The sequence below is a fragment of the Thunnus albacares genome, chromosome 20 (genome assembly GCF_914725855.1).
Source record: "Thunnus albacares chromosome 20, fThuAlb1.1, whole genome shotgun sequence".
NCBI classification, from domain to species: Eukaryota; Metazoa; Chordata; class Actinopteri; order Scombriformes; family Scombridae; genus Thunnus; species Thunnus albacares.
In genome coordinates, this window is record NC_058125.1 from 12408440 (window position 1) to 12433754 (window position 25315).

The 25315-nt window shown below is 38.8% G+C and overlaps 1 protein-coding gene, 1 long non-coding RNA gene and 1 pseudogene across 2 annotated transcripts; 2 read left to right on the top strand and 1 right to left on the bottom strand.

Annotated features, from left to right (window-relative positions):
* The first annotated feature begins 8 nt into the window (after positions 1-8).
* On the top strand, positions 9-5614 carry LOC122971019. The gene is made up of 3 exons (XR_006399392.1): positions 9-446; positions 534-863; positions 5342-5614. It is a non-coding gene; the product is annotated as an uncharacterized LOC122971019 (long non-coding RNA).
* A 4632-nt stretch (positions 5615-10246) lies between these two features.
* The window catches only part of LOC122971724, a 35897-nt pseudogene continuing 20828 nt past the window's right edge, over positions 10247-25315 (top strand).
* LOC122971012 (integrin alpha-M-like) lies at positions 10768-24534 on the bottom strand. The gene is made up of 30 exons (XM_044337440.1): positions 24481-24534; positions 22659-22761; positions 22367-22464; positions 21845-21915; positions 21572-21686; positions 21106-21233; positions 20845-20987; positions 19896-20046; positions 19269-19419; positions 18905-18978; positions 18530-18650; positions 17724-17860; positions 17473-17619; positions 17170-17391; positions 16908-17041; positions 16532-16674; positions 16275-16426; positions 16017-16142; positions 14030-14103; positions 13624-13765; positions 13416-13514; positions 13248-13327; positions 13061-13144; positions 12888-12957; positions 12682-12780; positions 12476-12556; positions 12218-12328; positions 12004-12117; positions 11808-11918; positions 10768-11582 (listed from the first exon to the last, which is right to left on the bottom strand). The coding sequence occupies exons 1-30, from the start codon at positions 24515-24517 to the stop codon at positions 11490-11492; spliced, it is 3411 nt and encodes a 1136-aa protein (XP_044193375.1). The 5' UTR covers positions 24518-24534; the 3' UTR covers positions 10768-11489.

Genomic DNA, 25315 nt, shown 5'->3' on the forward strand with positions numbered 1-25315 from the left:
GCGCACCTACATGGGCAGGTGCCTGTCCACACCTCTTCCTCACTATCCTTCCTTGGATGATCCTGGTGTGTAGTGGCTGCAGCCTGGCGTGGCGGAGCAGTGTGGGCATTTTGGCGTGACTGCTTGCCGCTAACGTGCTTCACTGTTATTCAAAGGTAATGAGCTCTGCCAGTGCGCAGTCGGTGCTGTGTGAGCACTGGTAACGCTGGTGTTTCTGTGGGTGTGTGCAGCTGACTATTGGTATGGAGGGACTGCTTGACCCGCTCGGGGCCCCGGCGTGGTCACTTCTTGTTTCCCTTGTTTCCCTCGGCGTTGTCCGCCTATCTTTAACAACTGTGCGTGTGGCTCTCAGCTGACTGACATGTTGATCGCTCCCTTGCAGTAAAGCAAAGCTCCAGACCAACTTCTCCCTCCTATCGTCGGGGAGGCTGTGCAGGTGCTCGCTGGTAGGTAATAACCATGAATGGAACTCACCTTTAAAATTAATCATTTACCAGATTTGTTACTGAAAATCATTTGTGCCCTTTTTGTAGAGGCTGTAGAGGTACGTGGCTTAGCACTGGCCACCACTCCTGTCATGAAGTGACTGTTGCATGTCATTGCAGCCCCGAACCAGTAGAGGGCTCTGGTTCCACTTGCCATTAAGAGGGATTATGTAAAGTCTTAAGCAGAATGTTATGGCAGTAACCAAAAGAAGTTGTGTCCCCATGTTGCTCATGTTATAATGTGGTTATGGCCGTTACTACATTAAAGCCAGCTCAACTGAAGACAAGTGTCGTATCTGATGACGTGTACCCTAAGATATCACATATGGCGACGAGGATAAAAGTCTGCAGCAAGACGATGAGAGCCGTGCAAGTTTAGTAAGTGAAGTGAAGCTAGGCTAGTGCTAACAACGTGACGCTGACTGAACCATGGCTGTCACGGTGGGTGCAGTGGCACCTTTTGATAGCAAGTCACAAATGTGGGAAGAATACTGTGAGATTGCCCGCGCAAAGTCCCAGCCAGACACGAGAAAATGCTACAGATGTGGGGGAGACAACCACTTAGCGAAGGACTGCAGGTTTGCAAATGAGAAATGCCACCATTGTGGAAAGGTGGGGCACATAAAGAGGGCCTGCAGAATGAAAACAGTAGGAAAGGAAAAGACTAGACACTTTAAAGGGGAAAGAGGAAACCATGGCAAGAGAGCAAATTTCATACAAGAAAAAGGGGGTGATCGTGATAATGAGGAAGTTTTCACTATTAATCAGGATCAGGAAGGATAGTTGCAGAACCATGTACAACATGAAGGAAGAGAGTCATTCCCAGAGAGGAACCTATAAAAATAGTGATAAAAGTAAATGGGAAAAATGTAATCTATGAAGTAGATACAGGCTGTGGGTACACCATAATGTCAAGAAGGGCATTTTACAAGTTATTTGGTGATAGCAACAAACCCAGGCTAGCCAAGTGCAGGATAAAACTAAGAGCGTACGGTGGCCACAGAGTGCCAGTATTAGGTGCAGCTAAGTTCAAAGTGGAACACAAAGGTATTGCTAAGATGTTAGCAGTTGTAGTTGTTAAAGGTTCAGGGACCAGCTTAGTGGGACGAGGGTGGATTAAAGCTCTCGGGTGGACTGGCAACCTGTAAATAAGATGGAGGACAGAGAAGACCCTCTACATGAAGTGTTTTTGAGACATGAGACGGTATTCAAGGAGAAGCTAGGAATGTTGAAAGGTTTCACAGCAAAAATACATGTAGACAGTGAGGCCACACCCTGCATCTATAAGCCCAGGTCAGTACCTTTTGCAATGAAGAAGAAAGTAGAGCAAGAGTTAGAGAGGTTATTACAGGAGAAAATAATAGAGCCTATGAAATTCTCAGAATGGGCTGCACCCATTGTACCAGTCCTAAAACCAGACTCTAGGGCAAGAATTTGTGGGGACTATAAGCTGACAGTAAAGAAAGTGTCACCCATAGAGCAGTACCCCATTCCAAAAATGGAGGACATGTTAGCCGATCTAATGGGAGGAGAAAAATACACAAAGTTAGACATGAGCCATGCCTATCAACAGATTGTACTGGATGAAACATCAAGAAAGTATGTCACAGTGAACACACACAAGGGACTGTTCACATACACAAGACTACCTTTTGGTGTGAGTTCCAGCCCAGCCATCTTTCAGCGCACTATGGAGGGTGTGCTGCAAGGACTTGAAAATGTCGCAGTGTACCTGGATGACATAATTCTGACTGGAAAGGATGACAAAGATCACCTACACCACACTGGATCAAGTACTGCAGAGACTGTAGAATGCAGGACTACGCTTAAAAAGGAGCAAGTGTCAGTTCATGGAGAAGGAAGTGACATTCTTAGGACATTGTGTGGATAAGACAGGGCTGCATCCACTACCAGCAAAGGTGAAAGCGGTGCAGGAGGCACCCACACCCACCTCGGTGACTGAGCTCAAAGCTTATTTGGGACTATTGAACTTCTACAACAAGTTCTTGCCAAACTTGTCTACATTGCTAGCACCACTGCATAAATTGTTTAGGAAGGATGAACTGTGGTCTTGGGGGGCCAGAGCAAGAAAGGGCTTTCAAACAGTCAAAAGAACTTTTGCAATCCAGCAGTGTGTTAGTGCACTGTAACGAACAGAAAGAACTGATACTTAGCTGTGATGCTTCTCCATATGGAGTTGGAGCAGTATTAGCTCACCGCATGTCAGATGGAGAAGAAAAACCTATAGGGTTTGCATCACGCACGCTTTCAGCTGCAGAAAAGAACTATTCCCAGCTAGATAAAGAGGGATTAGCTGTCATTTTTGGAGTACAGTATTTTCACAAGTATCTGTAGGGAAGGAAATTTGTGATTTGCACAGATCACAAGCCATTGATAAGTTTATTCCATGAGATGAAAGCTGTACCACAGATGGCATCCCAGAGGATAATGAGATGGGCGGTACTGTTAGGAGCATATGAGTATGTCGTCATGTACAGAACCGGTAAAGACAATGGTAATGCTGATGCTCTTAGCCGTCTCCCACTTCCAGAGAAACCCAGTGGTCCAGCACCAGAGGAACAGGTGTTAATGTTGGATCAGGAGCCGAGTCCACTGATGACATCAGAACAGCTTTGGAATTCGACAACTAAGGACCCTATTCTCTCTAGGGTGCGTGAGTATGTACAGAGAGGATGGCCAAATAACCGGGACAGAGACTTTATGCCTTATAAGCAGAGACAACATGAGCTGAGTGTACAGGACGGCTGTGTCCTGTGAGGAGCCAGAATTGTGACACCAGAGAGGGGACGAGCTCCTATGTTGGAACAGCTACACCCGGGGATGAGCCGCATGAAAGGCTTGGCCAGAGGTTACATGTGGTGGCCTAACATGGACAGTGACAGAGAACAAGGTGAAGCCATGCACCACATGTCAAGAACACAGAAAGGACCCTGCATGTGCACCACTCCACCCCTGGGAGTGGCCTGAGAAGCCGTGGAGAAGACTCCACATAGATTATGCCGGTCCTTTCATGGGTAAAATGTTCATAGTGATTGTGGACGCACACTCAAAGTGGTTAGATGTATATCCAGTGACATCAGCTACATCAGCAACCACCATAAACTGTCTGAGGAATAGCTTCTGTACACATGGTATCCCAGAGATGATTGTGTCTGACAATGCACAGTATTTTGTCAGTGAACAAACTAAAGAGTTTATGACACGAAACGGAATCACACATGTTACATCAGCACCGTACCACCCCTCATCTAACGGCTTGGCTGAAAGAGCTGTACAAACTTTCAAAGACCTCATGAAAAAGAGCACTGGCAGTACAATTGAGACAAAGTTACAGAGAGCTTTGTTTAGCTACCGCATCACTCCACAGTCAACAACTGGACTGTCACCCGCGGAGATGATGATGGGAAGGAAGTTGAGGTGTACACTGGATCTCATACACCCAGACCTGAAACAAAAAGTGGAAACTAAACAAGAAAGCCAGAAAGCTTACCATGACAAACATGCCAAAGAACGCAACTTTGTAGCAGGAGATTCTGTTTACACGAAAAACTATGGATGTGGACCTAAGTGGATACCAGGACTGATACAGGAGATCACAGGACCAGTTTCCTACACAGTGGTGCTGGGAAATGGTAAAGTTGTCAGGAGACACGTGGATCAACTGTTCAGCAGACAGGAGCAAAGCTACCAGTTATGATACCAGATTTAACACCTGAGGAGGAGGAGGATGTGTTACTCCCAACAGTGGCCAGCAAAGTGCCACAGGACACAGACACTACACAAGTGGAGGTTATGCCTATGGTGAAACAGGACCAGAAGAGCAGTGCACCTAGTGGTTCTCCAACTAAAGAGTTATCCAGATCTCAAAGAAACAGGAGACCACCAGCCTATATGAAAGACTTTGTGAAGTAAAGGACATGTAAAAGACACAAAGATAAGACTGAATTGTGAGGGATGTTTTAAAAACAAAAAAAACCCCAAAAGTGTTAGAAGTGAAATTTGTTACAATGATGTGCATTTGTTATGCCTGTTTCTGTTTGTGAGCATGAGAAAACAAAATGCAAAAGAAAACGGGGCTCTTACTGTGTTGTCTAATTACCTAGATGTTTGTTGAGTTTATTATGTATCCCAGTCAGTGTAAACTAGAGTAGTTTAGGTTTAAGAGGGGAGGGATGTCATGAAGTGACTGTTGCATGTCATTGCAGCCCCGAGCCAGTAGAGGGCTCTGGTTCCACTTGCCATTAAGAGGGATTATGTAAAGTCTTACGCAGAATGTTATGGCAGTAACCGAAAGAAGTTGTATCCCCATGTTGCTCATGTTATAATGTGGTTATGGCTGTTACTACATTAAAGCCAGCTCAACTGAAGACAAGTGTCGTATCTGATGTGTACCCTAAGATACTCCCTAACTCCCTAAATACGGCTGCTGCTTCGGTATTGTCTCAGTTATTGTAGTTTTAGCTATTGTTTCACCGCTGCTGCTTCACAGCTGATGCCTTGCGGCTTAGCTGTCCTGCTGACTGAGCTGCATGGTGACTGCGCACAGCTCTGGCCACTCAGTCTGTAATCCTTTTTAAATGGGTTGTTTTCTTATTGTTTGTGTGTAATTTGTTTTACTTACATAATTATTCCTCTTACTTAGTTATTTTCCTCTTAGATTTGTGTTAAGAATTATAACAATGTGGGTTATTTTGGTGTTTCATTATTCTGTAAATATTAATTTGTGGCCTATGTAATTGTAGATTGTAGATAATTGTAGATTGTATTGTCACCACCACGGCTTTTGTACCGTCGTTGTTAGCTGTATATTCATTTTCTTTTCTTTTACTTGACAGGTGCTGGGGACCCAGGCAGCAGTCCACTCCCCTGGTGGTGGGTTTCCTTCGCACCCCCAATTTTGTTTGCTGTGTCACGGGTAGTTTTCTTTTGTTGTGAATTCCCTTGCCTTGGTTTGATCCCTGCTGCCAGCCCTGTCTTCAACCCCTTTTTGGTTCGTCTTTCTGTGCCATTAATTCTTGGGTTACGCCCTGGTGGCTGACATTTTTAGCTAATTACCTTTTTTTGTTTCTTTTTCTCATATTTTGTCTAATAAATTATTTTTAATTGAACATGTCCTCTGCCTAAGTGGAATTTATTATTGAACCTGTGCTTTATTATGTGGTCCAACTTCACCGCAGGCAGATAAACACCCCCCAAGGCACTGTTTAGACAAGCCTTCTCATGAAGAAAAAAATCTTTCCTGCGTGTCAGAAACTTTTGTAGTGTGATTCAGTATCTGATGGATAATTTTGTGTCTATTGTTGGCTATTTATCTGTAGTAGGAAGTACCTACTACATGTACAAATTTTTATATTATGGTGCCACAGGTATTTCACATATCTAAGGAAACAAATAGCAGTCTGCCATATCAAAATCTTATTGCTCTTTATCAATTAGTTTCATCACAACTTCACTGGGAAAAAAAAGTATTTTTGTCTTTTTCTCCTTATTGCAACTGTGCACACGGTCTCATTTGGACTACAGCCTGTCTTCAGGAAGTGAACCTCTTTTCCTGCAACTGCTCACCCCAAAAACCAAATGCAAATTTTCAAATCCTTTCTCTGTATGAAAATTAAACATATATATATATAAGGCGTTGTGCAACTTGATGGTGTGCTTGTTCAACCTTGGCAGAGCTCATCAGTCACAAAATGGCTTTGAGGAAACGCATCTGCATGTTGACTCTGATGAGCCTTTTATCTGCAGGTAAGTCACACTTGGATCGGACCAACCTCTTTGTTGAGATGCAGATGCTTTGAAAGTAGTTTACTGTATGAGAGCAGTCTATTATTTAATCCTATATATTTATATATACGAGGTATATACTAGGGGTGTGCCCAAATCCTAATACATTTTTCAGCAAAGCACAAATAGTGGGTTTTTTATGAACATTTATTTTGTACAAATATTTTAAAAATTATTATTATTACCATGTCAAATACCAGCGCACAGGTCAGTTACATCACTTTGCTAGTGAGGTCCGTCATGAATGCAGTGTTCTTTTTGTGAAAGCTGGGGCTCTTGTTGAACTTCCTCCATAAGTTAAGTGGTCGCTGTTCAGCTACCTTACAGTTATCTGTAAGGTAGACCTAAAAGTTAAGTAAAGTTGGATTTTGTGGATTGACACTAATCTGTGCAGTTTTGAATTACCCCATGTAATGTCCAGAAAGAATTTAGGAGGATTGTGCAGCATTGGTGAAGCAATTTTTAAGACTGAGTTGGTCACATACTGAGGCAGGAAGTTTGACTAACAAAGGATGAACCACCAAGATGTATATAAAATAAGATATCATTAAATGAAATGGCAGGATCCTATTTTCACTACCGGCACAAAAACTCATAAAGGGACAATGAAAAACAAAATCAAGATGTACAAATTTTGTCTTACCTGACAAGAATAATGTGGTAGATATTATCCAGTCCATTGTGTCACTCCCATGAAAAACACTAAAAGTATGACTTACTCTCTGAGTTGTACAAATTAAACTATGAAAACTATTTCTTCTACTGAAGCTGTGATGGAGGGAGACGTCGAAAGCAAAATGCAGAAACAATAAGGTGACCGTTCAAAGCAAAGGCAATCAGTTAGAGGAACTTTTGTGTAGGAGGGGTTACAGTATTGACAAACGCTTTCTGTTGTATGTGAGCACATTGTATGTTGTCATTTCATTGCACAAAGCATATGCATTTCTTTAATTTTGATCCAATCCCTTAAATAACGTATTTTTCAAAGACTTTCAAAGTGTATGTCTAACACTTGTAAGAAGTACAAACAAATTATTTTCAAGTTAGTTTCAGGGCAACTAGATTAAACCCAGAATGATGTTTTGGGTACTAATGCTCATTCTGATGTAAGTCTGATAAATAATGATACAATGATTAAAATGATAAATAGAAAAATAAAACTTTACAACTAACCACAGCTCTTGTTGGCAGGTGTGGCAACACATTTGTCACTGAAAAAAGAGAAGAGGATGTTGGACACCGATGTTAGGAGAGACCACATTCACACCACAAAAATGTTTTCATCAGACTTGAACAAGTTTTCATCACTTTAAATTCAAGCAAGACGGCTCACTGGGAATTCAGTTTTAGGCGCTATTGAGGGAAAATGCCAACACAAATGGCACACTTTTCTTGAGATATTTTTATAGTTTCCTTTTCCAACAGTGCTGTTGATGTCTTTGATTTCTTTCTGACATCAGCTGAGGAGAGAGGAAATTTAAATTTCATATTACAAACACACCAAGTTTTATTATGTGGTCCAACTTCACCACAGGCAGATAAACACCCTTGGATTCAATATCTGATAGATAACTTTGTGTCTATTGTTGGCTGTTTATCTGTAGTTTTGACATTCAAAAACATTATAGATGTTTTTTGGAGGTACCTACTGTATGTACAAATTTTTATATTATGGTGCCACAGGTATTTCACATATCTAAGGAAACAAATAGCAGTCTGCCATATCAAAATCTTATTGCTCTTTATCAATTAGTTTCATCACAACTTCACTGGAAAAAAAAGTATTTTTGTCTTTTTCTTCTTATTGCAACTGTGCACACGGTCTCATTTGGACTACAGCCTGTCTTCAGGAAGTGAACCTCTTTTCCTGCTACTGCTCACCCCAAAAGCCAAATGCAAATTTTCAAATCCTTTCTCTGTAAGAAAATTAAACTGATATATATAAGGCGTTGTGCAACTTGATGGCATGCTTGTACAACCTTTGCAGAGCTCATCAGTCACAAAATCTGCATGTTGACTCTGATGAGCCTTTTATCTGCAGGTAAGTCACACTTGGATTGGACCAACCTCTTTGTTGAGATGCAGATGCTTTGAAAGTAGTTTACTATATGAGAGCAGTCTATAATTTAATCCTATATATTTATATATACTAGATATATAATAGGGGTGTGCCCAAATCCTAATACATTTTTTGGCAAAGCACAAATAGTGGGTTTTTATGAACATTTATTTTGTACAAATATTTTAAAAATTATTATTACCATGTCAAATACCAGCGCACAGGTCAGTTACATCACTATCTCAGTCTCTATCCTCTGTTCTGCTGTTACATCTATCAGCAGGTCTCAACGAGGGGAGTCACATCCACCTGCTACATGATACACATTTCCTAATTTGGACATCACTCCTGGAGTTGGGGGTGTTCCCCAGAGATACAGCTGAGCTACTCACACACAAAGTGCTCCCAAGGGACTCTCCACAACGTGTTGTTTCCCTTCTCCTTTCCACAGGTTAGGTTGTAAAAAAATTGGCAATAAATGAAAAGTGCATTGCAAAAATCGCCTGCTAAATTCTTCTCCACGCATTACACACTGTGTTGTCTCTGTGTTATGGATGTAGAGGTCTGTTTGTGCATTTGTGATGCACTTGTTTTTAGCTCAGTAGTCAGTGCAGTCGTCTATGATCTGGGAGACTGGAGTTTGAGACCCAATGTGGGGACTTCCTTTGTAAGATAGTTTATTCATAAACACTTATTTTAACACTTTAATATCCTAAAATTAAAAGTGTAATAAAAACAAACTGGATTTTTACGCCTATTTCCACTTTTATTCAAATACAAATACAAATATAAATAATTTTGCTGTCTCAACAAATATAGATACATATACAAATACTGGGCTCTCTGCACATCCCCAGTATATACTAGGATGCCTTTGAAGGGTAATAGGACACTTTACATACAATATAAGTTAACAGGTCAGATTCTATACTTTAATTTTATAATGCACAAAAAATAATAATGCATAAATATCAATGTTGTTGCTTGCCTTTAGTATATAGAATTGTTTTTTTGTTTTTTTTAATTGGTGGTATCATCACAATAACTGGCATTTAAAGGGTTAAAATTCTGAAAATGAATGAATATTTGGTAGTTATGATCAGGACTGAAGTTGATGAAAGTGGAAAAAAATATTAATATAGGCCTATAATATTTATATGGCAGTTTTTGACCTTTTAGGTCCCTAACATGCTTTTGTTAAATCTGACACTGCACAAAAAATAATAATGCATAAATTTCAATGTTGTTGCTAATCATCGGCATATCCTAGCCTGTGATAATCAAAAAAAAATTACCAGTCACCACCATTGCCTTCACATCTGCCATAACTTCCACAGGTTTGTGTTTGAATGTAACACCCATGAGACTGCTGGTCAGGTTAGGTCCCTGCAGAAGCTGTTTGTTCGAAGATGTGCCCTTGTAGGATGCACCATAGTCGAACACAACCATGAACTTCTGCTTCACAGGATGATATACCCCATCAGCTACCTTACAGTTATTTGGCATGTTGACCATCTGGTTCTTCAGGGCTAGGCATACACTATTATGCCTGTCCACAAGTTTAGCTGATTCTGAGACCATGTCCATGAATCGTTGATCTTCTCTGGACATCTCAACTTGTTCATCTTTTCCCCTCTCAGGGAAGTCCTGCTTAAACTGCTGCTGCCACAAGTCATCAAGACCTGCAAAGGATATGCAGTTTACTGTTACCTTGCATGTTTTCCCTTTTCTGTGGTTAACAACATTCCTTGAGCTGCCCATTTACAGTCCATCTTTGCCTGTTCTAACAACAAAGGGTCTTCATTAACACTATTCATGACCATGGCTTACCCATGGCTCCATGGCCTTGTATGCACTGGATCCAATGAGCAGACCAATTTCTGCATCGATTTCAGGAATGCATATGTCCTTAAGGTAAGACCATCGTTTGGCTGCATTGCAATACGTTTTTCTTAAAACCAATGTGTTTTTCATTTTTACTTTACTATCAGTACGTCTGGATGGCTGGAAGTTTCTCTCAGACGTCAGAACCTACAGGGCAAAAACCCAAACGAAGTGTCCAGAACTGTTGCCAGAATCATTTTACAACCAAACTATGACAGCAACACCATCAACAACGCTCTGCTCAGACTGTCCTCACCAGTCAAATCCACAGACTACATCAGATCTGTGTGTCAGTCAGCCAGTAGCAGTGTGTTCAACAACGGTACTGATAGCTTGGTCACTGGCTGGGGAGCAGTCAAGGAGGGAGGTGAGTCTACTTGAGTTGCCGACAAACTGTTTTGTTTTAGAGTTCATGTGATGTAAAATCTGTAGGATGATGTGTGATTTGTTTCTCTTCTTGTTGTTTCCTCAGTTTCATTACCCTTCCCTGAAACTCTACAAGTGGAGGTTCCAGTTCTGGGAAACAGACAGTGTAACTGTCTCAATGGAGTCGGTACAGTCACAGACAACATCTCTACTGGTGTTGTGGCAGGAGGCAGAGTGTTTATTTCACATATGAAATAAACATTGATGAAGCATCAAATGTCTTCTTACATACATTCAGAACACAATGTTGCACATTTTAAAATGTATTTAAAAGCAAAGCAGCTCACATCGTCAATAAAAGTGGTATCAAATACACATTTATCTCAAGCAAGTAAGGTCCCTGCTCTTACACCTTGTATTTCAGCAGTTGTACAGTATAATGTGATGAAAAATCAGACTCCAAAGGATTATACTGTATTGAATTATTTTTCACTTAAAACAAAGTGTACAAATTAACACACATGGTTTGCAGGGATATAAGCACAAATATTTCTTTGTAGACCAACAGTAAGCTATTCAGTTCAAAATGTGAATTACAAAATCAGTTTTGAAGCTCTAAAACTCTTGCCGCTCTATGTATGCATCACAAGCTCTTTTTCAGGTTAATAAAATGAAAGTGGTTGCACAAATATATTTTCCATTCAAATGTCTATTCATGAAAATGGCAACATATCTATATATTTTCTATTTAGGACAAACTTATGGTACAACAATTTATGGTAAAGATGAACTAATCCGAGATAACAAAGCCAGTGTAGATGTTGGAAGAGTTTTGGTGTTTTCTGGCTTGTATCAGCTTGTCTGTGGGACATCAACTGACTTCATGTTTGTTACTCTGGTGTGGGTTTGCCTCCCTCAACCCCCGGATCAGCTGTTTGTTCCTCATTAATCATCTCCTTGTATTTACTCTTGAAAAATCCAGCCTGAGAGTACAAAACAAAGGAAGTTAGATAAAAACACTGCAATCCTGCATTAGAGATGCACAATAAAAACATAAAAAGAACCAAACCAAATGAAAGAATAATAAAAATGTAAAGATGCCACATTCAAGTATTGTCACTGGGTGTATTTTGTGATAAAGGGTGCCCAATACCAGACGTAAAATTGTCTTATTGTCTCTATAATGCTGTGCATGTACAGTATCTCACCTTGTACAGGCCAGCAGTGAGTAAAGCCAGCAGAGCCAACCCTCCCAGAGATCCTCCAACAATCTCTTTGGTGAAGTCTGGTTCAGGATACACTTCTACCTCTGCCACAATCTGAGATGTGCAGTGACAGATTTTGGATCAGATCTCCATTCAAGCTCTTTTCAAACACAAATAAACAAATCTGATGTGTAATTACCTTGTGAATGGGAGGATTGTTATTTGACCGCACTGAAAAGAAGATGTACTGGTTTCTGTCGTACTCCAGACTGGCCATGCTGGTCAAGAGGAATTTGGCAGAACCAAGTCCAATCTGTGTAAGAAAAACAGGGGAATTGGACATTTAATTTCATCTTTAGGGTTGTTCATTTTCATTATAACATTATTATTTTTAATACACACACATTAGTTACCTGCTTTATCCATTCAGAACTAAGGTTGGCAGAGATTGTGTACTTTTTACTCTCCAGAGTTCCCATGACACGATTGCATTTGAACACTCTGCAACTGGCTACAGAGCAGTCCTGTGGGTGATTAAAAGGAGGCCTACATTTATTGCTGGAAACAGGGAAAACTTATGTGTAATGCACTAAAATACCATACATTTCTAAATCTATATATGATTAGATTAAATTCCACCATGTACAGATGGTAGAGCCTCTGATACTTACCACTGACTTATTTTTCTGTATCTGAGCAACAAAATTTGTGACGGTGGGTTTTTCATCTTTGTCTCTTTGGCAGTCTGGAATCTGAAATAGAGCTGATTCATGTCAGTTTAACGGAGAACAAATTCATCCACAAGGCTTTAGTTTCATAAAAACAGCTACATTTGAGACATGTGGGGTCTCAGTAACAATGAGTTCCCACATGTTACCTGCAAACTGCTCGAATCCACCCAGATGTCTTTATCACCAAGCTTTACCGGCACCCTGATCACCACAGTGAAATTCAGTGCTCTGATGTCATTTACAACCTAAGAGGGGAGAAAAGAAAAAGACTAACTGAGCATTAAAATCAAGTCTGAATAAAGTTAATGAACTTTTTTTAAAATTGATTTTATGATAGGATAAGATATTTTACCTGAATTGATTGTTGGAGTGGTTTCTGCAAATTACTCTTGCCGAAAGTGAAATTGCTGTAGCTGAGGGAACTGAACAGAAACATTGAATGTTTCATAGATTTTAGGCCTTTCAATGTCACCTTAAATTATTTTTAAATCTTTTTAAACTTGCTAAATAACACAGAACGCAAACCTTTCAATTGTCATAAAAATGCTGTACTTCACATCAATCCCTTTCATTTCGTAAAGTTCACTTGAATTGGAGTGCTCGTTCCCACTAAGAGAGGTGAAATTATTGTACACATGAGTAATAAATAATAATTGTCACATACACACATGTACAGTGATAGTTATAGGCTGGAAGATGAACACAACAGTACCTGGTGGCATTTGCAGTGATGAATAACTTCCTGTCAAGTTGACTGTTGCTTTCAATCCCATAGGACACAATGAAGAGTGCCTAAAACGAAAAGAATGAGAGAGATCAGATTGTCTCCTCTCTCGGCTCAGCTGCAGTGAGATGAGATGCTTCTGTACACACTACAAACCTTAGCGTTGCTCTTGAAAATAGGCTCGTCGATAGTGCAGTCTGTCTTTCCCTGAGATAAGCCACCTCCACTGTCCAAGGAGTTGCACTCAATTCTTCCCTTTATTAAAAATAAAATAAATAAACAAAAAGCACACATAATCCACAATCGCTGCATAACCTCAGAGAGCAGCTGACAAGAGTTGAATTGAAACAGACTTGATCCTCACCTGCAGGCCTGTAAACTTCCTGTAGGAGAGCCCGGGTGGGTACGTGAGAATGACATGGCTGTTGTAGGAGTTTTCCTCCCTGTTTTCCACTGACACAGTGACTTCCAGCAGTTCATCAATGCCTACTTTGACCTCTGAGGAACTGATAGATTAGGAGAACATGGAAAAGTGAAGGAATGAAAAAAAACACAAAGAGAGTCCAGGTGTATGTAACTTTAGTCCAGCATGTAGAAAAAGACACGCTAAATGCTCTGCTGAAAGAGTAGAATTAAAAGAGCGTGCTGATCAATTTGGGAGTGCAAAGAGAAAAGTTAAACATGTCACCTGCCCACCAATAGTAAATCCACAGATGAAACAGTAGATCCACACACCTAAGTCAGGCTTCACATTTGAAACTCAGCCTCACCTGGTGAAGTTGAAATCCATTTTCAGGTTATCTATACAGATGCTGTCATTGCCGCAGTTGATCTCAAACTGTAACTGTGGAAGACAGTATGAAGTAAACCATGTATGTTCAGAAAGTGTAAGAGCAAACAGCCAAGACAGACATCTCTCTATATCTATCTTCTGTCTATATAAAACAAGGATTCTCTGTCTATCTGTCTGTATGTATGTATGTATGTATGAACTAGTGCAGTGCACATTCAAAACATGCCTGTTCGGAATTGGTCGATTTCTCATACCTAGAGAGAGTTGTGCGATCCCCTAAAAGCCTCTCATGCAGATTAGCAGTAGACGCTATAATTTTCTCATGTTCCTACTACAGTTCATCCCATCAACTTCAGCTCAACTCAAAATTGTAGTATCCAAATAGTCTGTGTGTGAGGTGTTTAGGGAGCATCGGTAAATTATACCATCTACCGATTGCCTACATGTGAGGTGTTTAGAGAACATGGGTAAATTTTAGCATCTACTGATAACCTGAGTGTGAGGTGTTTAGGGAACATGGGTAAATTGTAGAGTCTACCGATAGCCTGTATCTCAGGTGTTTAGGGAGCATCAGTAAATTGTACCATCTACCAATTGCCTGCATGTGAAGCGTTTAGGGAACATGGGTAAATTTTAGCATCTACTGATAACCTGAGTGTGAGGTGTTTAGGGAACATGGGTAAATTGTAGAGTCTACCGATAGCCTGTATCTCAGGTGTTTAGGGAGCATCGGTAAATTGTAGAATCTTCTAGGGATGTGCAGAGAGGCCAGTATTTGTATTTGTATTTATATTTGTTGAGGCAGCAATATTATTTATATTTGTATTTGTATTCGAATAAAAGTGGAAATAGGTGTAAAAATACAGTTTTTGTTTTTATTATGCTTTTAATTTTAGGATATTAAAGTGTTAAAATAAGCGTCTATGAATAAACTATCTTATGAATGAGGTTCCCACACTGGGTCTCAAACTCCAGTCTTCCAGATCAAAGATGACTGCGCTGACTACTGAGCTAAAACCAAGTGCATCACAAATGCATAGCCAGACCTCTACTTATTTATACACCCATAACCAAAGAGACAGCACAGTGTGTATTGTGTAGGGAGGAACTTCAAAAGCAATTCTTGCTTTGCACTTTTCATTTATTGCCTATTTTTTACAACCTAACTTTGTGGAAAGGAGAAAGGGAACAACAGGTTATGGAGAGTCCCTTGAGAGCATTTTGTTTGCCAATAGCTCAGCTTTATCTCTGGGGAACACCCCCAACTCCAGGAGTGATGTCCAAATAAGGAAATGTGCGTCATGTAGTAGGTGAATGTGACTCCCCGTATTGGGAGCTGCTGATAGACTTAACAGCGGTTGTTTTTTTTTTTTTCCCAAAATCAAATAATTTTTAAAATATTAGTATGAAACAAATGTTTGGAAAAAACCCACAATTTGTGCTTTTCCGAATAACATCTTTGTATTCGGGCCCACCCCTAGCGTCTACTGATAGTCTGCATCAGAGGTGTTTAGGGGAGGGGCACAACTCTATCTAGGTATTAAGAAATCAGCCCATTCCTAACAGGCACATTTTGAATGGGCAGTGCACTAGTGACAAACTTGATGTGATTCTTCTGGGCAGATCTGAACTCAGTAATCGTACCCAGGTGTGGACCAAAACAACCAAGATCCTTTGAGGATGTGGTCTCGGTTCAGTCCCAAACAAACTCCGGAGCAGTTTGTTTGTGGTGGGAACATGATGACGTTGCCAGACATTCTTCAGGAGCTTCTTCCTGTATTTATGTTCTTGCTCCAACCCCAGACAGATGTAAGCAATGAGAGGAGTGAACGTTCTCTTGTGGCTTGTAGTGATAGTTTTTGGTTGGAAATCCAACCAACGGGAAAATGCACCAAGTTTACCAACTCATCCACTGATTCGGACCAGATAATATATAAATGAGGGTGTCTTTAAAGATTACTTACGGGATGAAAGGTTGTTGTCTGAGCCTGTTGGGCCAGACTTGGGCTGAGATTTTTGTCAGAAGGCAAACCGTCAAAGATGAATCGGAGCTCATTGTTAAGTGGATTCAGAGCATCTTCTGGACAGGCCTGTGAGAGGAGGGTACTATTATGAATATCAAGGTAGTGATGGTTGGTTGTATGAAAAATTATGTTTTTCACATTGAAGCTGTGTGGGTTGTAGTGGGTTTTCCTGATGTTATTAGGTTTTAAACAACTCACCTCAATGTGGAAGCTCACATCGAAGCATCGTTTCTCTAAGCCAAGAGTTATTGATCCACTCTGCTCTCGCTGTTTCTCCGTGATGTAAGCTCGGTTGTTTGGGACCTTACGTGTGGCATCCAGCGTTAAAGTATAATTAATCATTGCTCTAGCTGGAACAGATTGGAGTTTTCATTTAAAGGTTACTCATGTACACACATATCTAGATGGATGGACAGTGGGTCTGTGGTTTAGAGACAGTGAAGAGAATCAGTGACCTTTATCTACTGTAGAGCGTCCGGTCATGGTAATGCAGATTGTAGCTGTGTTGTTCAGTGGTTTTGAGCAGTCTGAGTTTTGAGTTTGGATTTTGTTTGGGTTGAACGTCACCGCAGCATCTACCATTACTATAGGCTTTGATCTGGATATGGACAGAGTAGGAAAATACGTATGAAAATTGTAAAGCAGTATACCAAAATGACAACTGGTAAATCTTATTTTAGCTGCCTGATACAATCCATTATTGGTGAACAGTTCTGTCCTAAATTAGTAACAAGAGACTTAAAATCGTGTTACTGTGATTATGTTGACACAAATGAACACAAATGGTAGAATTACATTTGGGAGTAATAATGTGTGACAGGAGCATCTTACCTGAGTAAGACAACTGTTCCCTTTGAACCCACTGCTAAATCAGGCAGACTGTCGTTACTAAGGTCAAAAGACGACTGACTGATCGACATGCCAAAGAACTTAAGTCCTGACTGGACTTCAGAGGAAGCGATTCTCTACGTAAATGAAAACATTTTAACCAATCAAAACTACATTTTGTCTAGATTGTATATTAAATACAGTGGCAAACAAGAGGCCATATGTATCATTTAAATCCTCTTTTTGCATCTTGGCTCTCGCTCACCTGTGAGTAAATAGGACTAATCCTTCCTCCTCCTCCTCCTATTTCGCCGTGAAAGATGTAGATGCTACCTTGACCACCATTCTCCAAAGGTGCTCCAACTGCCAAGTCATTAAGACCATCACTGTTAAGGTCAGGCAGTACAGCAAGAGAAGACCCAAATCTTCCTTGGTCAGATGAATCCCCTCTCAGCACTAATGGATTATCGAAGCGACACTCAACTCTCTGGTGGAAAAAAGGATGAGAGTCAATGTTTGAATTCTCATTGAAAAAATTCAATAAAATCTGGATAGAACTGTCATTTACCACATATGATAAGCTGCAAACATAAACTCGTCCCTCTCTATCACTGTCCATGTACATAGGGGCAGATATGAGGACTAGGTCAGTGTACGTGTCACGATCCACATCCATGGCACAAACCACTGCACCAAAATATTCACCAATCTGAAACTGTGTAAACAACAAAAAACAATTAGTAAAGTGAGGAAACAACAACCTTTAATTTAAGATTAAAAATATTAATTCTTTACATTGTCTTTATTGTTAGCACACACCTGCCAAGCAAAGGGATCAATTGTTTGGTCAAGACTGTTTTCATTAATTGAAATCACAACTCCTCTGTGTTGATATCTTGGAGCACCAACAATTGTCAGTGTGCCACCCGACGTTTTGGTGACTGCCATGGAGTAACCTAGAATTAAAGAGTCAAGCTTATTAGTATACAAAGGCTGGGAACAATCTTTAAAATTACACATTTCAGCAAGCTATTAATTACAAATAAGCATTATTTGTTCTTTGTTTGATTTAACATTTAAAAACTTGCTTTGGGTCACCCCCTACACACTTTTCCTTGCAGAGTGCTTCTAGTTCAGAATATTCTTTGCTTATCTTGTGTGCATTTAAATCTGGGGACCATGAGGAGCCTTCACTTTGGTCTTCCCTGAACACATTTTAAAAACCATCACAATATCTATACAAGCTGCGTCTTCAGGATTTGTTGATATCTTACTGGCTTCTGCACAACTTTGAATCATATAAGATCCATCAACATGATCAGTACTGGGTGTGGTATTTGGTTTTTGATTTTCCCTTTGATGGAACTTTGGTGATTGATGTATTTTCTTCATTTAGAAGACATTAAAGTGTAGGATCATCTTTTGCAAAAAAAATCAAAAACAAAAAAACTGTCCTTTTTGGCATTACATGCGATATCAAATATGTTGCTGTAAAGTTTTCAGTCCTTATTCCTCATTTGCTTTTTTATGTCCCTTTCCCAAAATCTTGTGTTTTAAAAAGATGGGAGGAAGGATTACAGTACAGCAGTGTAAATACACCATTGTATGTACTGTAATATTCATACCCAGATAACTGTCAGGTTCCATATTTGAAGGCTCATAGGAGATCCCCTTCTGGCCTGTTCTTGTGTAATGCTGGTAGCCTCCCTTCCACTGGTTGGCACCAACAATACCCATCTGAATCCCCTGCAATTTAGACAGAAATGTATAGAAAATGTGTTTGGCACAAAACATCAGCCAAGGAAAAGGCTAAATGCATCATACATTCATCATCTGGACCTTATATAGCTATATGCTTTTCAGCCACAAGGAGTGACACACAGACGTGTGTGTGTGTGTGTGTGTGTGTGTGTGTGTGTGTGTGTGTGTGTGTGTGTGTGTGTGTGTGTGTGTGTTTCTAAGACTATACTGTCCAGTGAGGGTCTTGTGTTTTTAATTACCCCAGGCACATAAGCTGCACTGAATCCCACTTGAGCCATTTCCATTTTCAGTGACTCTCCACCAGTTTGAGATCCTGTAACAGCAACATAAATGAGTTAGTATACAGATTTGAAATTTGATTATAGCTCTGAGTTGTAATTATAAAGTATTTGCCAAGATATTTATGTATTTTTTTGTTAAAACAGTAAGTCTATATTTTCTAATATTGCCCATGTCACTTCTAATGAAGGCAGTTCAGTTGAAAATGACACTTCCTAATAAATGACATAATAATTGTTTACTATGGAACTATAACTTTTACAGAAATATCATAATAAAACACAAAAATGATGTGAAGCTTTCATGATAAGGTTACATATGTACCTTCAATAGAGAAGATTTTGTCCTGCAAACTCTGCCGTATTTTTTCAAGAGCGCCAAAGTTTGATACTTGAAACATATGGTTTGCTGAGGGTTTAGAGGCAATGGTGTCCAGTTCCTGTCTTGCTTTGGGGTCTGTGAATGCACCCCCCACCTAGGGATGTTGAGAAAACATGTTTGAGGTGTTGTACTGTACAACAAAATCGATTTGTATGCACAAAAGTAAAATATTGGCTCCATTTATATTAGTGACTCTCAAATTGATCAATGTCTCTCAAGCATGCAGCATTAAATCAGGTGTTTTCAGTACTGCTAAAGGTTTGTTTGTCATTAATGCCTGTAAATTTTGGAGTGTAGAAAGTATATAACTATTTTGGATTATTATCATTTTTCAGAAACACAAAAGGCAATTTTCCAGCTATACCTGAAACTCCTCAATTATGGTTGAGAGTACAATTTTAATTTATATGATCAAAAAAAGAAAGATTGTGCCTTTAATGTGGACAAATAACATTTTGTGACATTTCAGATTATAGGTAGCTGCTGTCACCTGAGCTGTATGTGATGTGTTAGTCAGATGTGCTTTAACTTTTTAACATGTTAACACAATACAGTATAAATGCAACTTACCCCAATAGCAAATCGAACAATCTTTTTCTTTTCAGCTGAATTTACTGCATTTTGCAAATAAACCCGGTCATTAGAGTATCCATCTGTAATGACTATTAAAATCTTCTTCACATCTGACCTGGAGCCTTTGCTTGCCGAGAAGACATCATTGCTGTCAAAAGAAAAATCTACTTTTAATGCATATTCTTGTGGTACATTTTTAATGAAAGAAAATTAAATGTCTTTATAGGTTAAGAAATCACTTGTCACTTACCTCAGTAGCATCAAGTCATGCAAATAGTTTTGGTTTTATTCGTACAAGCTTTGAGATGTCTCTCTGAGATTTCTGAGTAACATGGACATTGTTTCTGAAACATGTTGCTGGTGAATTTTTAACTTTTTAGTGCTATGAGCACAGAAAACAAAATCCCACACACTCTCCATTGAGGCAGAAATATCAGATCCCAGGCAAATAAAACCAAAACTCTCATGGCTTAATACCACTAGTTGTGCCATTTAATTGCTGTCTTCTTGCCTCTCAACAGTGTGCAGGCAAAAGAATCCCTCAGGTGTCCAAACGCCAATTTAATATTTCCCAGATTAACCAATAAATATAATAGTGAGTGGTGTGAGATGTACTTTAAGTACTGTAAGTACCATACTTCTAAACGATTATTTTTCTGTATAATGTGTTGAGCTGATTTTAAATTTCTCTATTAGATGTTGTGTTATAATTGGTATAATTGGCAACAGTAGATTTTGAAGTATTTATTTATAGAAATGTTTTGAAAAAGTTTTGAAAGACTGCCAGTTTAGATGTAATGATGCTGATTTGTATCAAACTTGGCATGACTGTTAAAAATCAATATGAACAACATATCATAACACGATAGGAAAACTCTAAAATCTAATAAACACATTGTTAACTTCTGAGGATGGTGTCACACATTAGCATCATGAAAGCACTTACACAACGTGTTCGATGGCTTTAGCTGTGTAAGTCCATCCAGTTAACTGTCTTATTCCATCAATTTGAGATTTCCAGTTATAAGTATCAAAATTGTCAAAGTAGTAATGGATGGTGGGATTTGTGGAGAACTGGGCAATGGCAAACTGGAAAAAAAGAAGAAAAAATGGAAATATGTATGGATAAATGGAGATATGTATTCAACAGTCAAATAATCAAACAAGTTACATGGAGGGCTGAGGTATATTTTGAGTACAATCCTACCTTTGTATCCTGTCCCTGGAATGATCCGACCAGATTTTTCACAAAAGTCTTCATTCTATCAAAATCCTGTGAATGTACGCTGCCTGAGCCATCCAACAGAAATGCAATGTCTGCTTGGGTTCGACACTCTGTCAAAAAGGAGAAATACATCTGAATAATTATATACAGTTTCCTCTTAAGCACAGTGATTTAAAACATTTATGTCATCCTGTTGTGAACATTACACATTGCTATATTGTCTGTCTGCTTGTTCCAGTGCTCAGGCACACTGTTGTGCTGATCACTCCAGAAAAGCCACTTAGCAACGTGTTGCAGTATAATACAAATAATCCAATGCTCAGATTTCTACCAATATGCATGTTGGGTTGTGTGTATGAAGTGATAAGTGTGTGCAGTGGTGCTCAAATATTACTAGACCTTATTTATCACTACCTTTGAGATCTTAAAAAAAACTCAACCTGTGTACCTTCAGAAGAAGAAGGCACAGAGTGTCCAACACGATTATGACTGTATATCTGCAAGCATACACCACTATACAGCGTGATACTTTTGCAGTCCTTTGGGATGGTTGGACCACATGCCTGAAAAGAGACAAGGCCAAGTCCTGATTAATAGATGATTATTTTACTGTTCTCTTTTCTGTTTTCAAGCTGAAAAAAAATGGATTTACTGGTAAAGATACAAACCTCTGCATTTTTATTATCAATGACATGTAAATCTTTGCACTTTAGCAACTTACCAGAGTATTTTTTGTGGTGGGATCACTTGTCATTGTCAAACCAAGGGACATGTTGACTGCAAATTCTGGCACTGCATAAAAACATCAGCCATCAGTTATGTTAAAATCATCAAGATACAACACAACTACATTCTCAGTGACCAAACCACAGCCACCACTAGTAAAATATTTCCCTATCTGATCTGATAACTATTACAACATTACCCAGTCATGACTGTACAGCAGTGTCTCACAACTATGCATATGGTATACTTATGTAACCAATTTCCAACAAGATGGAATACAATCTCCATCTTAACATGTCATTTTGTCAATTATTGAGTCCTAAAATTTTTAAAAACAAAAGGAATTGTTATGGGAACAAGTAGAATAACTTTATTTTATTCAATCAGTTGGCAAATAAGACAGTAAGGATAAAGAAAGATGCCTCAGTATCTGTCTTATAAATCCCCTGAAACAATATTTATCAGATGACAAAAGCTAAAGAATCAATAAAGCATTTTGAAATGAGTAGTTGCTCACCTGGTACTGATACTTCCATGCAGGATTCAGTGGAGCACTTAAATATTTGGCCTCTTTGACTTGATGAATACTGTGCAAGGGGGGCACTGACCAGCAAACTGAGGAAATACAACCCAACAATCAGGAGAGAGCACCTGTTCAGTGAGTACAGTGTAGCTAAATAAATCCCACATTTTATCTGTGAAACTAGCATATGACAGAGATGCAAGCTGGAAAAACCCTATCATAGTCAGATGTGAAGAAGCAGATATGGTTACTGTAAATCCATGTTCCACCACATCACACTACTTACTCTGATTGTCTTTGTACCACCTGGTATCCAAAACCTGCAGCAGAGCTATTCAGGGACTTCCAAGCCACAGGATCAATATTGAAACAAAGTGCAGCTTTTAACACTGAGGAGTAAAGAAGGAAGAACCACACAATTGATCTGATTTAAAGCCACAATGTGTACAGTTACAGTATCTTTCAAATTATTCTCATGGCATTAAGTTTTTATTTGCAGGAATAGGAGACAGTCCTTGTGAAAATCTGTACAGTCTGTGTTGCTTTCAGTCATGAGGTGTAGTGAGTGAAGTGTTGCTTTTTTTATACAACCACTAGAGGGTACCAAAGACAGGAATTCTTCAATTCTGAACATAGTGGCTCATAACAATTATGATACATGATAAATACTAAGACTTGAATGTAAAGATATAGTGCACTACTTTACACAGCATGTATAATTGCCTTCACAGGGGATATCCTGTCATGGAGTAATATTTTTGTTTGAATGTTGCAAAAATAAGGTCTTTCTTTTGACTTTTTGAGGTTTTCTAAAAACATGAGGTTTTGAAAAAATGGTCCAAGTTATATAAACTCTTTGACCTCCTGACAAAATATTGTCTCATGGTCAACAGCTTTTAAAACGGTCAAAAGAGATTGTCTGATAGATAGCCATGTTAACTTCCTTTAATGGATGTGTTGAACCTCAGGCAGACACTTGCAGATGGATATTAATTAATTTTGGAAGCCATTACATTTCAAAATGTTCCAAATTGCATCATGTTATACTTTTAATGACACAGTCTTTCAAAAATAAAACAAAAAAACCTAGTAAATGCATAAAATAATAATAATTTTATCATCACCCTCAGTTTCTGCTTTTTATACTGTGGCCTTTATGGTTTCAGGAAGACAGTCACAGAAAATACTTTATTGTAGATTTTATTTGTTAATGTTAACCTGTTCATAGTTTCACATCATTTATTTCATGTCATCCAATTCTGTTGTATTTTAACACAGTCTCGATCATACTGTAGTATATATTAAACTAATATATATTATATATATCACTGAGGGGGTTGCAGGAAGTTTGTCATTGCCCTCCCACATGGCAACTTGTCACATTAGATACATACTCTATGTGTATTATAAAAACTATTGAACATTTATATCAGCGTCCTTCTGATAAGTGAGATAGATATGTTGTGTTGGTGTCTGATATGTTTCACAAGTTGTATACATTCAGCAAATACTATCATGTTAACTTCCGAGAGCCAAGTAACGTCTGTTGCAGTATTAACAATTCAATTTGAATTCAAACATAATAATAATTTAGGATGTCTGTCTTTATGTGTCAGCCCCCTGAAAGACAACGCCTCCACCCCGCAAACCTGCACAGAATGATTTGATATATATAAGAAATGAATGGATAGATTAAAAATAATTTAGGCTCTTATAATCAGTTACACATAACACAGGTGGGGGGAAAAGGAACTAGTATTAAGTTTTAGGTGTAAGACTGGGTTGGTCACATACTGAGGCAGGAAACTTGACTCACAAAGGATGAGCCATAGATGTAAAAATTATCTTTTTTTTTCAAGATATTGATTATCTAGATAGTGGTTCCAGTTATTGATCTATCATCCTTTGTGTTTTTTAAAATAAAACAAATGATAATTTATGTTTATAAAAGTTATTGTGATTGCAGTATGTTATAGAAACATAGCTGCTGAAGATGTATATAAAATAAGATATTAAATGAAATGGCAGGATCCTATTTTCACTACCGGCACAAAAACTCATAAAGGGACAATGAAAAACAAAATCAGGATGTACAAATTTTGTCTTACCTGACAAGAATAATGTGGTAGATATTATCCAGTCCATTGTGTTACTCCCATGAAAAATACTTAAAGTATGACTTATTCTCTGAGTTGTACAAATTAAACTATGGTAACTGTTTCTACTACTGAAGCTGTGATGGAGGGAGACGTCGAAAGCAAAATGCAGAAACAATAAACCGTTCAAAGCAAAGGCAATCAGTTAGAGGAACTTTTATGTAGGAGGGGTTACAGTATTGACAAACACTTTCTGTTGTACGTGAGCACATTGTATATATATATATATATATATATATATATATAGTAACGTGTAACATATTTTTCAAAGACTTTCAAAGTGTATGTCTAACACTTCTGAGACGTAGAAGCAAATTATTTTCAAGTTAGTTTCAGGGCAACTAGATTAAACCCAGAATGATGTTTTGGGTACTAATGCTCATTCTGATGTAAGTCTGATAAATAATTATTAAAATGTTACATAGAGAAAAATAAACCTACACCACTAATTACAGCTCTTGTTGGCAGGCGTGGCACCACATTTCTCACTGAAAAAAAAGAAGAGGATGTTGGATACCAATGTGAAGTGGTTTTATTCAGACCACAAAAGTGTTTTCATAAGACTTTCATATGACATGTTTTCATCACTATAAAAGCAAGAAGGCTCACTGGGCATTCAGCTGTTGACGCTATTGAGGGAAAATGCCAATGCAAATGTCACGCTTTTCTTGAGATATTCATAGGGTTTCCCTTTCCAACAGTGCTGTTGATTTCTCTGATTTCCTGTCACCAGCAGAGGAGAGAGGAAGTTCAAATTTCATATAACAAACACACCTAGTTTGATTAT

Excerpts from the sequence above, each read along its gene's own strand:
- LOC122971012 (XM_044337440.1), bottom strand. The coding sequence starts at position 24,517 with ATGGACTGGATAATATCTACCACATTATTCTTGTCAG. Across the intron at positions 12,329-12,475 it reads TACAGAAAAATAAGTCAGTG|GACTGCTCTGTAGCCAGTTG; the intron begins GTAAGTATCAGA and ends AATCACCCACAG. Across the intron at positions 11,919-12,003 it reads ACAATCCTCCCATTCACAAG|ATTGTGGCAGAGGTAGAAGT; the intron begins GTAATTACACAT and ends TGCACATCTCAG.